Source organism: Carica papaya, chromosome 3 (genome assembly GCF_054855325.1).
Source record: "Carica papaya isolate Zhongbai chromosome 3, ASM5485532v1, whole genome shotgun sequence".
In the NCBI taxonomy this organism is placed as follows: domain Eukaryota; kingdom Viridiplantae; phylum Streptophyta; class Magnoliopsida; order Brassicales; family Caricaceae; genus Carica; species Carica papaya.
In genome coordinates this window covers 14,267,074-14,283,851 of record NC_142311.1, presented here as the reverse complement: position 1 = coordinate 14,283,851, position 16,778 = coordinate 14,267,074, and the positions used below count along the sequence as shown (strand labels likewise).

Sequence of the window (16,778 nt, the reverse complement as noted above, 5' to 3'; positions counted from 1 at the left end):
TGTGCTATCCCTATCACTAACTTTTTTAGTTAGAATATAATTTAAAGAAGCACAAAAAATTAAAACTTAAAAAATTATTTTTAATTGTTAGTTTTACTTTCAATTAAATTTTCATTAGCAAATCAAAATCTTACGGAGATGATGAACATCCATACTTGAAAGAATATTGTTAGAAAAATATGTGTAAATTGATTTTTCATATGTTTTCTTGGGGAAAAAAACATTTATATTTTAACGATAGCTTTAGTATTTGTTACTTCATTAAATTAAATTATATTATCTTTTGCTAGGTCATAATTTTCTAAATCTAATGGAAGCAATTGAAATTAATTATTAACTTAGAGGACACACAATAATCATAAATGCGGCAGTGGCAAGGTGGCCAAAGCTTTTCTTATCTGCGTTGATTCCCAGTTTAAGATCTAGGACTTGCTAAATCCTTACCAAAAAAAAATTATTCAAGGGAATTTAATTAAAAAAAATGATACTCATTTAAAAATTAGACTTAAATTTGTTTTGAGGGAATTTATTTTACATCCCCCCACTTAAAAAATGCATATTCACTTAAACTTAAACTTTATTTGTACTCTTTAATAGGAAGTGAGAGAATCTAGAGAATTTATATGTTTTGATAAAAGATAACTTTTACCCACCAACCAAATAAAATCCTTGTAGAAGGGAACTTAATTTTTAATCCCCTTTGTTGGGAATAGAGGGGGTTAAAGAATTCATATCCTTTTCTTTGGGCCAAGGGAACTCAAAGAACTTAGACTACTTAAAAATATAACTTTATAGCCCCCAATTATAGTGATGTAATTTAATGAATTACTAACACAACTACCTTCCTCACCTCTTTTCTTGTCATCGCATGCCCTAATATCATAATGAACATCGAAAAAAGAAAAAAAAAAGAAAAAAATGCAACATTAGACAAGGTGGCCTCCTTTAGACAAGGTGGTATCAGAACAAGACTCTTCACCACTCAAGAATCATCTTTCATTTAGAGGTGTTGTTACAAGTAAATTGGAGATGGAGATTGAATGTGGTAGTTGTTTAAAAAAATATGTTAAACTTGGAAAAGTCGTTGAACATGATTACTGATTCTAGTAAAGAAGTCTCTTATTCTCTTTGCCAAAGATATGAGTTTAAACCCTTGTAATCATTGTTTGTATGGTAAACAACATAGATTTCTTTTATTAATTCATCTAACAGAAAAATATATATTCTTGAATTAGTTTGCTCTAATATATGCGGTCCTGTTGATGTGGAAACTATAGGAGGTAGCAAATACTTTATTATTTTTATTAATGATACTTCATCAAATGTTTGAGTGTTTGTTTTGAAAATAAAAGAGCAGGTTCTTTAGTACTTTAAATAGTTTTATGCCATGGTAGACATTTATGTATTTACCTAATGAGCAGAGACAGAAGCTTAATGATACGACAGTTTCATGTATTTTTCTGGGTTATAGATATGTTGAGTTTAGATACAGATTATGAACTCCATTAAAGAAGAAAGTCATCAGGTCCAGAGATATAATTTTTAATGAGTACAAGACCTTATTAGACTTTGAAACATCAGAGAAGATTACAAGTGAAGATATTCATCTTTTTGTATTAGTTTCTCCTTCAATCAAATATGCCATAGATGAGGGAGGATTACATGATTAAGAAAGGATTGAAGATATGTCAACATTAGATGATGTTGAGTAGGAAGAGCATCCCCTTGCACCTTAAATTACATAAAAATCCCAGCTTAGAATATCAAATAAAATATATCATCTTTCTACTAAATATCTCAATTCTGAGTATATTATAGTTACTAAAGAAGAGGAGCTAAGAAAGCTTTTAAGAAGTTCATAATCATAAAAAAAAAGCTCAGTGGTTGAAAGCAGTGTAGAAGGAGATAAGTTCTTTAAAGCAAAATAATACTTATGAGCTACTTGAACTTTAAAAAGGTATAAAAACTTTGAAAAATAAATGGGTGTACAAGCTTAAGATGGATGGTGAGAAGCTAGTGAAATTTAAGGCATATTTAGTAGTAAAGGGTTTCAATCAAAATAAAAAGATCGATTTTAATGAGATATTCTCTCATGTTATAGAGATAATTTCCATTAAGATAATTCTTAGTTTGGCTGCTAGTTTAAATCTTGAGTTTGAACAGTTATATGTGAAAATTGCATTCCTTCATGGTGATTTAAAAGAAGAAATCTACATGAATCAACCTAAGGGATTTGAAGTAAAAGGGAAAGAACACATGATTTGTAGGTTAAAGGAGAGTTTGTATGGGTTAAAACAAGCTCTGAGATAGTGGTACAAAAAATTTGATTCGTTCATGGTGAGTCATGGTTACACCAGAATATATACAAATCATTATGTGTACTTAAAGACATTCCCAGATGATAAGTTTGTAATTATATTGCTTTATGTGTATGATATGTTAATAGTAGGACAAGACATTAAAAATATTAATGGTTTGAAAAAAGGATTGTTTGGCTATTTTAATATGCAAGATTTAGGACCAGCATGATAAATTTTGTATTTGCAAATAATTCGTGACAGGAAAGCTAAAAAGTTATGGTTGTTACAAGAGATGTATGTTGAGTAGGTTCTAAACATATTTAATATGAAGAATGTTAAGTCAATTAGCACACCATTTGCTAATCACTTCATATCTAGCAAAGAATAATATTTTTCTACTCAAAAGGAAAAAGAAGAAATAGCAATTGTTCCTTACTCATCTGTAGTTGGGAGTTTAATGTATGTTATGGTTTGCACTCAGCCAGATATTATTCATGTTGTTGGTTTTGTCAACAGTTTCTTTCTAATCTTGATAAGGATCATTCGGAAGTAGTGAAATAAATTTTCAGGTATTCGAAAGGTAATTTTAAGATATGGTTATATTTTGGAGGCTCAGAACCAATTCTACAAGGATATGGATATGCAGATATAGTAGGTGATTTTGATAGTAGAAAGTCTATAGGATAAGTGTTTACTTTTGCATGGGGACCTATATCATGGCGGTCAAAACTGCAAAAGTGTGTTACTCTATCTATAATTGAGGTAGAGTATATAATTATGACTAAAGTAGGTAAAGAGATGCTCTAGATGAAAAGATTCCTCAAAGAGTTGAGTTTGAAACAAAATGAGTATGTGATAAATTATAATAGTTAAAGTGCTCTAAATTTGAGCAAGAATATCACATATTATTATTGAACTAAGCATATTGATGTGAAATACTATTAGATTTGTGAAATGGTGAATAATTAAGAGATGTTATTAAAAAAAGTCACACTAATAAAAATTTAGTTGATATATTGACCAAGGTGGTGACTCGTGACAAACATCAATCTTGGAACTAAGCAGTAATTGAGTAGTGAATGAGTAAATATCTCCACATGAGCTGTAGGGGGAGATTGTTGGGTTGTGTTTAGCCCACATGGGCTAATTAATAAATACAAAAACAAAGATAAGGTTGTCAGATTTAGGAGGAATGGTTTTCTCCCTCTTATATGTATATATATACACATAATTGAAAAAAAAAATGGCCCTAACTTCAGTTTTTTTCCCTTCATGCTCTTAGATAAATCGAGAAAAAGAAAGAAAACAAAGGGTTTTATTTTGGTTTCTCCTCTCTCTTACACACGGACCAAAGGAAAGAAAAAGTGCTACAAAGTTTGGTAATTTTTATTTTGCTCTATTCTGTGGATTATCAAAGATTACAAATAGATTTTGGAATCGCTTTGGAGATTTATTCTCTAGGATTCTTGATGTGATCATTCAAGAAAAATCAAATTAGTCTAGGAAAGTATTGATGTATTTTCTCTATTATTGGTGATCTCAAGTGTGAATTACTTGATAATATCTTGTATTTGATTCTTCGATAGTGAATTTGACTTAAAATTTAGTCCGTGATTTTTTCCTCTACACTAGAAGGTTTTCCACATAATCTTGTGTCTATTTATTATGTGGTTGGTTCTTTATGTGCATCAATATTAATTTACAGGTTGGTTGGCTCGAAAATATTAATTAGACTTTTGGGGATTAATTTTGTGATTTTCTTAATTTGTACAAATAAGATTAGAACTTTTTGGAATTCCCAACAAGAGAGGGATCCTCCACCTTTTCTACAGAATGGTGAACCAATTAAGTTAGCATTGATACAGTCCCCATTTCTTGTTGTTATATAAATATAGCTTTTAAATATCTTTTCCCTGTAAATAAGGAAAAGTAATCAATAGCTCTAAGTTTGATAACTTATATACTATTTTTTTTTTGACTAATAATGAGTATTACACAGGGAGGTATGCAATTCGACTATGAAAAGTTATATAACCCATTTGAATAAGCTTGTTGATTTATTCAATCAGGCATAATGCTTGATAGAAGACTATAGGAGTGGGATATAAGTAGTTACATAAGTACTTATTGAATTTACATAGTTTCTCATTTAAGAGTGATTATGATTGGTTTTTTTTTTAACATTTTAAAGTGGTCAATTTTCATTGCATATAGTTCATAGGGATATTTTAATGTTGACTCAGTGTCTATTTCATTAAGGATAATGATACCATGCACGATGGTTAAAAAATCCTAGGGCCTCAACTTGTGAAGTGAACAACAAGATTAATGGATATCGAGATCCTTTCTAACATAAATCCTTTAATTGTTTAATTAGTTATAATTATATAGAGAATTAAGAATGAGAGTGTAAGAGCTTAGAAAAATAAGGGGACCAAGTTATTACATTTGTTGTAGTTTTGGAGGTATTTATGAGGGTTATTCATGAGAGACTTATAGCAAGCGCATAATGAGTTTTAGTGATATAGGTGGCTCTTAACAGTCTCACAAAATGAAAATTTTAGTAAAGTTATGAGATCTCTAACTTTTTGGAGATGTCAATTATTAATAACAAGCTAACTTTTGTACCATTTATTATATAACGACAAGTGGAATAAAATTATATGGGAATCAAGGGGACCCTCTAGGGTGATCAATAGGTCTTTTAGCATGGATGGGGTTAAGACAAATTTATAGCTACACATTTGCTTAGAGGTGTTCACTCGATAAATCTAGTTTATAACCTTTAGAGGGATGTGGCACATTAAAATGGTATTTCCTCACAATATCTAGCATCTATTTAGGGCTGGACATAATAATGTTACCATTAATTCTCTCTTTAAAACTAAGTGTAATATGATAAGAAAATCAAATCAAATAAAAAATATCTTTCTTGATTAACATAATGTCCTTATAAAAGAGTAGATGTAGTAATTCCATAAAAAAATAATAATAAATATTCTACAAAAGACCACAATTTTGATATGGAAGGGCTTTTGTTGAGATGAAGACGAAAATTAAGAAGTAAAACCTGATGTTGTAACTGAGTAGAGAAGTAGAACAAGTTGCTTCTAATTATTCTTTATCTTAGTACTTCCATGGTATTTTTGGTATTTTGTTTTATTAAACAATGATTTTGCTCCAATGGGTGTTTTCTCACTGAGGAATGTTGGTTTCTTCTTGGTTCGAGGTATGGTTTATCTCGAAAGGGAATTAGTAGGTATATATTACTCAACATTTTTTATTAATTTGAAATGAAAATAACATATGAATTGTTTTTTAGAAAGAAAATTCACTGACTCGTATGTATCATTATTTCATAAATAAAGTTATGGATTTAATTAAAATTAATATTTTTAATATAATATTATTATTATTAATTCTTTGTCATAAAAATATTGATTTTTGTTTATAAATTTTGACAAGTTAGTACTTAAAAATAAAAATAAAAATTAAAACGATTAAAAGAAACTTTAGATTTTCCATCTTTGATTTTGACCCATCATTAAGAAAATAGTTGCTTTTAGATTTTTGAAAGACATTATTATTAATTGACCAATCCAATTACATTTCAGAAATTCATGATAAGATCCTCCTAATCATTGCTTAAGCTGTAAAGCAAATAATATAATGGTTTTAGAAAACATTTAATTTTATAATTACAAAAAGAAGCAAACTACATATAAATAGGAGTATTCATTAATCAGAAAAAGTAGACTGAACCAAATTAAATCAAGGTTAGAATAAAAGAGGATCATACTTATTATTATTTTCTATTTTTGTTTTAATTATAAAATTTAATAAAATATTTAAAATAAATAATAATTAAACTATAAAACATGGGAGATTTTTCAGTCTCTTTGTATTGGAACAGTGCAATGCATTATAAGGTCAAGTAGAAAAAAAAAAAAAAAAAAAAAAAAAAATTGATTTTGCAAGCACCCAAATTCTGTATCTCACAATAAAATGGAAATAGAAATAGAAATAGAAATTATGGGCCCATATTTTATCCTGTGTGGGACCCTTTAGAAGAAAATCACAAGGCAAGAATCTACAGATTTGCATGATCACGTCAGACGGACGAGATGATTACCCCAATGCATCCTTTCTGGCTTCTGGGCCCACACAGAAAATACGTTATCCAATAGAAACAGCGCAGATGCTTTCGCCATAAAACATTATCCGTATTTATCGACTATCGCCACCTGTCCACCGGTTTGCACCCGCAGTGTTTTCTTTTTAAAAAAAAATAAATATATTAATTAAGTGTTCGTGTTAATCACACGTGTATACGCGTAGTATACTAAAATAGATAAGATATTTTTTGTATTTTTTTGGAAATATTTAAATTAATTAAATAGCAGATACATGTTACGTATTTTTTAAATTAAATAAATAAAATAAAATTTTCTTAAGAATATATTGAGATGAAAATTTTATTGAAAAAAGTAAAACCTTTTTTTTCCTAAAAGCTAGAACCACCAAGATGAGACACTATTTTCTTTTTAAAAAGAAGAATATCATGTTATTAAAGATTAAGTAAATTAAAGTACTAAAGATAGAAAAAAAAATCATAGTATTAAAGAGGAAGTAAATAAATATACTAAATAGAAAAAAAAATTGCAATATCAAAAAAAAAATTAAAATAATAAAAGATAAAATAAAATAAGATATTAGAAAGGAAGCAAATCCAATTATATTATTTATAATTAATTGTAACTAATTGTTTATTTTATCTTTTGTCTTAAACAATCTACATACATAGAACTGTAATATTTAATAAAATACACATCAATCAAAAAACTATTTTTAAAATGATATCAAAGATTTAGACTAAAAAAATTTCAAAATTCTTTTACAAACCTTATTTATCATTCATTGTCGAACTAAAAGAGCTTAAAAGACTATAACATTCATAACTGACCACCACCCTCCTGTCGCCAGCCACTACAAGACTGGCCACCTCCACCACCAACTAACCTTCATAGTCAGTCGTAGAACTAGCCGCAACTCCCTGCAACCGCTAGTCTCCAACAACTATCCACAAGCATGCACTGTCGTGCACAACTCTCTTTGTCACCTTCATCACGACCAAACGTGAACGATTTCACGCAGCTATGTATTCTGAGTAAGATCTTTCCAGTAATTTTTGCTCTTTGATAATTAATTCCTATCAAATTTTTTGTAATGTGTATATATTAAAAAAAATAAAATGTTAAACAAAACGAAGTAATCCATTGATTTTGATGAATTACAGAAACTTACTCTTCTATTCATGATCCATTATGAGTTATGAGCTAGCATGAATCGTTTGACTCAAGTAAGATGAATAAACCAAGAAAATACTATTAATGATAGACAAATAATTGAAGATTAAAGACTAAAATCATTTTAGAATTGTTTATCTTTGTTGTAAAATAAGGAATTCATGACTTAAGGCTTAAAAAGATTTTTCTTGAAAATTCATTTTAAATTATCTTTAAAAAATACAATTTTTAAAAAATAAAAACCATGACATTTTTAAAAAGATTACACTTGTGAAAAATGATTCTTAAAATCATTTCTGAAATGAGATTTATATATTCTAATCATTTTTTAAGTAAAAGATTTTATGAGAATATCTATCTATCTCATAACATATGTGATTCGAAAATCACCTTCATATACTTAAAGAACATTGCCTTGAGAAACTGATATAATCTCAGAAGTGATTTAGTAGAATAAAACTCAAAATACATAGAAAAATATGTTTTTGATATTGTATGTGATTGGTCATATGTTTGTGTTATATTATAGTATGAATTACACTAATATTGGAGTCACGATATCATTTTGAATGTTAAAGGTATAAAAAAAATAGATTTCAGATTATCAGGGAAAATAACATGCTATCAAGGAAAACAATGTTCAGTGAGAAAATTATTTTAGGAGTTCACTAATATTTTAAGGTCAATTTGATGATTTATTTAGATTGTAAAGTTTAAAAAAAAAATCAAACATTATGTCTATTTTTATGACATATACAATAGCTAAAAGCTCTTTTACATAGAAACAAAGCATTTTACTTTTTTTGTAAGGTTTCCTAGCTTATATATGTTATAGGTTGCGTATATTGTACAAGGACAACACTAACCTTCATTAATAAGCATCTATTTAAAAAAAAAAAGATTTTGGTATCGGTCAGCAAAGTTAGAACAAGTTTGTAACTAAACATGTTTTTTAAAAAAGTCTAAAGGGCAACTTTGGTATTTGAACTTCATTAAGACTCATTTTAGTTAATAAGTTTTTTTAATGGTTGCTTAACATCCAAATCCTTTGATTAATCGTGTGGAATAACTTGTTAGGCGAAGAAACCCCCTAAAGTTAAGACTTATTGTTGGTTTTGGTCAATTGTGTACTACTTCTCTGTTTTAAGATGTATTAAAACTCACAATGTTAAGCTGATGGACAAACTATTCCATCAAATGACTTTTAAAAATATATTTGTTTTTTATTTGTCCATAAAGTCTGTTCAACCTTATAATGATAAATAATCATATAACTCATCAACAACTAAATTTCTCTAAGTTAATATATCATGAAAAAAAATATGAAAAAAATGATTAATTAAGACTTTAAAAAGTGGAAGGAGCTTTTGGGAGGCAAAATATATATTATAAATAATTTGTAATGACCATGATAAGAATGAAAAAGTAATTTTGTTGTAGTTCATATGATATATTATGATTTGGTGATATTTGTACCATAAATTAATTTTAGAGAATACTGTTCTATCGTAGAGTTCATCTAATAAGTGTATTATAACAATAATAGAGAAATAAACATAATTAATAATATGCTTTGAGGCTTAGCAATTAATGTATATTCTCCAAGTGGTTATTATTTTTTATGATAACTATAAGAGAAGTAAAAGAGCGAACATTAGGTTAGATAAAACTTGAAGTTAATAGTTCCTAAATAATTTTTTTTTATACAACTGAGTGTTTATTAGGTTTAGTGTTCACTCATTATGCATTTAGTAGTAAGAGAATTTTGTGGTTGTGTTATATGGTACCCAAAGATTCATAGTGAACTTCGATGGGAGCTTCTCTTGAAGCAATAACGCGCTGATCTAGTTGCCACCGAAGCCACAAAGGACTATCTAAATTGATTCTTTTCTGCCGATAAGCTCCAATTGCATCATAGGAATTACAAAAAAAGGGCTCTTTCGTATACTTATAGTTATTATCGTCAATTCTTTCATTTTGATAGTTTTTTCGATTACATGGATTATACCTATTTGCATAAAGTGGTAATCTTTTGGGCTTTGGAAAAATATAAGAAAATATTCATTTAATAAATTATGAAATAAAGGTAGTATTGATGTACTAAGAGAAGTATATGTCGTAGTTAGAGGTATACTTATGGGATGGTGTGATTAATGTACCAAGTTCTTTGATGATACTTAGGTATTTAATTGACAACTTGTTTATTTCCTTTTGTATCTTCCTTTTTATTTCATAAGACCATAATGGCATAATCGAATAACTTGTGCCTAACTCAAGTAAAATAAATTCATTTTTCTTATTGAATTCCCATACAAATTTCTTAATGTTTTGAGCTACTGGATTATTAGTATTGTTTTTACAACCCTTCAAATGAATACCAAGATTTTAGCCAATAAACATGACACTTTTTGCAACCTATATATAGTTTCAATATTAATTAGTGCACCACCATTATCAACCCTTTTGTAAAAAAAATTTAATGAGTTTAATTATAATGGTTTAATGATTAAATTTTTTGGCTAATAGCACCCAAACAGTTATAGTGCTACACGAATATAAAAGAATGTAAAAAACCAAGTTGTACTCTCCTATCACTTGCATTATTAAGGATTTTTTTCAAGCCTTAAATCCCTTATAATATTTAGGGATGAACGTGTGTGCTCTATTAGGGAACTAGATTTTATAGCTTATATATTTTCTTTAGGTTTATTATCTTTGCAGTTATGTATTGATTTCTTGGGCTATATCTTTTGTCATGATAAAAAATTTTGTTTCAAATTCTTTTTGTGCATATTTCCTTATTCATTAGTATTTGGTTGATGTGGGAAAGAATAATGGGTATTTTTTGTATATGTCTTGTGATTTTTTTATTAGAATAAAAATATTTTTTAAATCAATAGATCTATAAATCTAAATACTCAATCTCGTATTGAATCAATAAGAAATGTAAGTGGAAACATATCTAAATCCATATCGGAAAAATTATTTGTATTTTGTGATAGAATCTTTCGAATTAACATGTTACCTCAAAAATTATTTTTTTTTATGACAAAATTTCAAAAAAATAAATGACGATCTTATAATTCGGGAACCATAACCACCTATTTATATCAATATAATTTTACAATTTCTATTTCGCTCATTATAAAACGAGAATATTACAAAAATAGTATCTATACATTATAACCTTATACTTAAATTTGATGCATTAAGACCTAATACTGTTTTATCATATTTGATCATTTTTAAACGGACCCATAAATTGATAGTCTGTTATGCATAGTAAATCCCACATTAGACCCATTTGTTGAAAAATCCAACATTCTTATATTGCTTAAAGATAGACTTCATAGTGTTTGGTTAAGCTATGGACTTCTGCCAATGTATTAGGCCTCTAAACAAGGACCATGACAATAATTTTTTGTTTTAAAATTTTGAGGAAGTTGTTGACTTGGTAGCATTTTAAGAGTACAATACGAGCAACATGAATGGTAAGTTTTTTATAGTTTTGAATCTATTCACTTTGCTTTAATTTTATCAATTCTTTTTTAAAAATAAAAAACCTTTATTAGAAAGAATAGAAGTGTAACATCATCCAAGAAAACCTTTAAGGTCCACCTTAATCAAACATTACATATTTAAACCAAAACTACAAATAAACATTTAGGAAAGTCAGTAAATTAGAGTACATGGAGCAAAAACATGTCTAAATAAAGATTGCCCCTTCCAAATAGCTATAAAAAAACCATAAGAGAGTGTCCCCCCTTCACCCTCAAGAAAAAAAGGCATAAACATTTCATTTGCCCGTTGAAAAAGTAGTTGTCAACTTTGAAGAAAAGAGCATTGACACAATAGGATGGAAATATAGTTCTTCTTGAATTTGATTTTATAGCTCTTTTGGTTTTGGTAGTGTTTTATGTATAAAGAAGATTATTAGATAAGTAATGGCCAATTATTTTCTAAAATAACAAAGAGAATTTACAATACTGATATGTAACATATGCTATTTATTTTACAATTTCTTCTACTTATATATTCAATGGATACATAGAATATGTTATTAGCTATGATTTTATTTATTTATTATTTTTATAATTTCTTCTACTTATATATTCAATTATAATTATTTTAACTAGGTAAGCTGAGGATCCATGTGTTGTAAATGTAACAAATATATAAGAATTAAAACATGATTTATATAAGATTAGGTATATATAACAATCATTCCTTATTATATGTTGATACGTAAGAGGTTGAAATTTCACATCATTTGACAACAATCGCCATAACAAAACAAAACATAACACCATCATACATATATATATATATATGGTTGGTCAAGAGTCAAATCTTTTGTTTCTATTTTAATTTCTCGAGCATATCAGAACACCAAATACATGTGTCAGATTTTGCCACCGCATAAGTACATTTAATTAGAGAGGGCAACACAAAGGCGCGTCTGAATAGTTTTGTTAATTAATTGTTTTTGCTTAATTACTCGATTTTAATTAAATTAATCAATTCCAAAATAAGAAACTTCACGTAATTAATTACTATTTATATATTTAAACACCGACTTATTGAATCAGAGATTTTATGGAGCCCAACTCAAGCTTCATTTATTCCCACGCACATGCACTCTTGAAGAATTACAGAGTCAGCTCCATCATTTTCTAATCCTTTTTATCCTAAAAATTAACTAATGTTTTTATAGTAAATAACTAAGAAATAATTTTCATAATATTTTTTTAATTATTATATAATACATACAATAATTTACTATAAAAAAAAACATATAATTATAATGTAAAGGAAGAGAAATACTAATATCAGTCAAGAAATAATTGGGTACTTAATTTCTTCAATTTATGTAAATAGTACTCCGCACTATCATGCTACCAGGAAAATTAATGGACAAAAAAAAAAATTTAAATTAAATTAATACCAGAAAATTATAATTAAAAAACCTAATGAACAAGGTCTTGGACTTTATGTTTTTAAAGGATTAGTTGTTAATACAAAATATAAATTTCACATGCAGCTTTTTTCCTCAACGTTCCTCCCCCTCTATCAATAAACAACAAAATCTTCAATTACTACATTTTTCCTGGTTTACTTACCGAGATCCCGAAACACCAAGATAAAGACACATGAAATTATATCAAAAAGGCCAAAAAAACAAAAAAAAAAAAAAAAAAAACAATCAACTTAATCCTCAATCGCCACCTCACGTTTCGATTTCATTACTTACCGTTCTCTTCATGGAGTTCTTACAATGAGCAATCGCACCTTGAATCGCGTTCTGCAATTCCTCCATCGATGATACATCGGTGTAGTGCTGCATCATTCCCACACCCGGAGAACCGCCCCGGGCAAGCACGCCCGAGTGGCTCGGCGACGACCGCATCGAAGATGGGCAGCTCGAAATGCAGCTCCTCCTTCTTGGATACCTCAGGTTTCCCGAGAAAGAGTGAGAAAATCCGCCGCCGTTTGATTCTTTCCTCGACGTCTTGCTTGGAAACTCCATCTCCTTTACAGATCTCTCCGGTTTCATGAACAGGGAAACTGAACTAGTATTAGTGATTGTCACTTTCTGCTGCTGCTGTTTCTGCGATAACTTCTCGTACAAGGGCTTCACTTTCTTCAAATACTTTCTTATAACCTCTCTTGCTGTTGCGCTCATTCTCTTCACCGACGACCCGGATTGTATGTTATCCGAGTCACGGTTTTTGGGTTCCTTCTTAAACACAGAGGAGATTCTTGAAAGAGAGAAATACTTGTTATTATTGGTCTTCTTGTTCATGTGGGTATGGTGGAATTGACCACCGTTGAGTCTCTTGAGCTCGTCGTCCTCTGCAACTGAGCTGGGTCTGGAGGAGTCAAGGTCGCGAGCGAGGTCGCTGGTGAAAGAAGAGGAGGAGTCGGTGGAGCCGGTGGAGTCACGGGAGGCAGTAGTGCTTGTATCAGAGGAAGAGGAGATGCTGGAGGATGACAAGAGGAGAGTTCGTACCATGGAGATGCGGGGAGAAAGGTGCAGAGGAAGAAGCTGACCTTTGTAGAAGAGCTCGTCGGCGGGGCAGAGAGCGGGGGAGGATTTGCGCGGAGAAATGGAGATGGTGAACTCGAAATCAGAAGATGAAGATGAAGAGAAAGAGTGGGATGGTGATGACGGCATTGTATGAGATCTCATTGATCCTTTATCTCTTTTATTCCCCATCTTGGATCCTTTTACTACTCTGTTTCTACTACATTATATGATGAAGCCCATCAGATCAGTAAATCTGAATATCAAAGAATATGTACACATACATATATTTATATATATATATGTGTGTGTGTGTGCTGTGTGGAGAATGAGTTAGGTTGAGTTGAGAGCAAAATTGAAAGAGGAAGCAGATGGGTGCTTCTTATAATTTCCTGCTTATAGCAGGAGCGGTGTTTTTATGGAAAAATGATAGAGCAATAAATAATACAAGAAAAGGGTGTTGACTTGACACGCTTCCAGGAGAGTAGCGAAACGCGCCACCTAGGGAAAATTAGATGGGGGTCGCATGGAACGGGAAGAGCGTGAGGTCAGGCCTTCGCGTGAGAGAGTGGAATTTTAGTGGTGTGTCGCGATTGGATGCAGTTAGGTTTATCACGTGCTCTAAACGTGAAAGGTGGGCTTGGATATATTTTATTAAATAAATAATATTCTGTGCTTCTCCAATTTCCCTAATAAATAAATACATGCTTATTTTAAATTTGTTACTTACAGTGCGGGAGGCGTAGGGTGATTACGCTGAGTCATCCCATGTTGAAAAAGTGGCTTAAAATAATTTGTTTTTTCCTAAATTTATTTAACCCAAGTATTATGCGGTTGACAGCTGTTTAAGCTCTAAAGGTTTTTTATGACACCTTTTGGCTGTTGGTTAAACCAAAACATGCATGGGTTTATCATGACAGCAAAAGGGTAGGATCCATGACTTTTAAATTAAATTTAAATGAAAAATGTTCTAATTCCAAATTAATTTATTCCTTAAGAGATAATAACATGTCAATCAAAATTAAATATATAAATTATATTCTAAATCATTTTAATGTCCTCTCCATCATTAGATATGTTTTTATAGAATTCAAGACGTACAAATTAAATTGATTCGATTACATATGGAATATGTCAATTATGATATAAATATTTTGCATGTTAATTAACTAAAACATAGATTTGAGTGAGAAAATAATAAACTCTGAAATAAATACAATGTAAATATAAGGATGAAATGACTCAAATCACCAACTAGTTCATCCTCATAAACATATATAGGAATAAAATCAAAGTAACATGTCACAAGTATGGATAGAACAAAAAATTATATTTGTAATTTATATGAGGTAAGTATGGATAAACTATATATTTATGCCATATCCATACTTAAGTTCATATTCAAATACTAATGAGATTATTTTTCTAGTAAGTATGAGGTTATTAAAAAAACAGAGAATGAATAATTTGCTGATTTTTCTCATTGATGAATGATGTAATGAAAAATATACTAGATTGACAGCTATGTGCAGTGCAGCTTGATTGTCACAATATAACAGTGCTGATCCTCAGTGTCTCACTTTCAGATCCCGTAACATATTTAAGATCCATACTTTTTCACATGAAGTATTGGCCATTGACCGATATTTTGCCTCTGCGAATGATCTAGACACAATCTGTTGTTTCTTTGATTTCCACGAAATGAGGGATGATCTAAGAAAAATGCAGTAACCAATCAAGGATCTCCTTGTGTCAGGACAAGTACCCCAATCAGCATCCGAGAAGGCTTTAACTCGAATGACTGATGATGAAGGAAAAGTGAAGACCTTGTCAAGGTATTTTCTTGACATATTGTAAGATGCGTAGAGCAGCTTGAAGATGATTTGTCCGAGAAGCAGCCAAAAACTAACTTAACTTATTGACATAGTAGCAAATATCAGGACGAGTGATAGTCAAATATAGTAATTTACCAATTAATCTCCTGTAACTTGTGACATCTTCAAGAATTTCTCCATCATCTTTTGACATTTTAAGATTAAGTTCCATAGGAATCGAAAAAGGTTTGCATCCCAAATATCCAGTCTCAGTTAACAAATCGAGAGCATATTTTCTTTGACAGAGTGTGATACGATCATTGTTTCATGCAACTTCTAGTTCAAGGAAATATCTGAGAGGCCCTAGATCTTTCATTTTGAATTTCTGTCTCAAAGTGGATTTTAAACTATTGACGGCTCCATTTTTGCTAGCTATCACAATATCGTCAACATATACCAGAAGAGCCAGGAAAGTACCTTATTGACTTTTAATGAATAGTGAATGATTACATTGTGACTGATGAAATCCTTCTTGACTCAAAACAATGGAGAACTTGTGGAACCATTTTCGTGAAGCTTGTCTTAAATCATAGATGGATTTACGCAATCGACAAACAGCATGTTGTGGAAAAATCTCCCCCTCTCGAGGAGAATATCCTGGAGGAATGGACATGTAAACTTTTTCGTCGAGATCTCCATGAAGAAAAGCATTAGTAACATCAAGCTGAGTAAGACTCCAATTAAATACAGCAGCAAGAGACAACAAAATTTTCATAGTAACCAATTTTGCAACAGGAGAAAAAGTTTCAGTAAAGTCTATTCCAAACTATTGTGTAAAACATTTCGCAATAAGGTGTGCCTTGTGTCGTTCAATGGATCCATCGGCCTTATATTTGATCTTGTACACCCATTTACAGTCAATTGATTTCTTGCTTGGTGGAAGAGAAACGACAGTCCAGGTATGATTGTTCTCTAAAGCACGTAACTCCATGTTCATGGCATCTCGCCATACTGGTGTCCGGAATGCCTCGACAAAGGTTTCTGGCTCAGTGTGGGAAAAAAGAAAAAATATGTAATTAAGGTAATGAGGCTTGATTTTACTATAGGTGAGGAATGAAGATAAGGGATGATGGGTTTTGGTGGTCGTAGTGTGGTAGCAGTGATAGTAAGACAAGTGGGACGGTGGTCTAGTGACACACTGAGGACAAGAAGAAGTAATGGGAAGAGTGGGGTGGGGGGGGGGGTAGTGGTGTATCAATGGGCGGTGAAATCCCACTGTCAAAAGGAGTAGGAAGAACTCTATCATGAAAGATGTCATTGTGGGTGTCAGTGT

The 16,778-nt window shown here is 30.4% G+C and overlaps 1 protein-coding gene across 1 annotated transcript; it reads right to left on the bottom strand.

The window, feature by feature from the left end:
* Positions 1 to 12,517: 12,517 nt before the first annotated feature.
* Positions 12,518 to 14,018, bottom strand: MAKR1 (membrane-associated kinase regulator). Its single transcript, XM_022033712.2, has one exon. It carries the CDS (start codon positions 13,821 to 13,823, stop codon positions 12,834 to 12,836), a length of 990 nt encoding a protein of 329 aa, XP_021889404.2. The 5' UTR covers positions 13,824 to 14,018; the 3' UTR covers positions 12,518 to 12,833.
* Between the last annotated feature and the right edge of the window lie 2,760 nt (positions 14,019 to 16,778).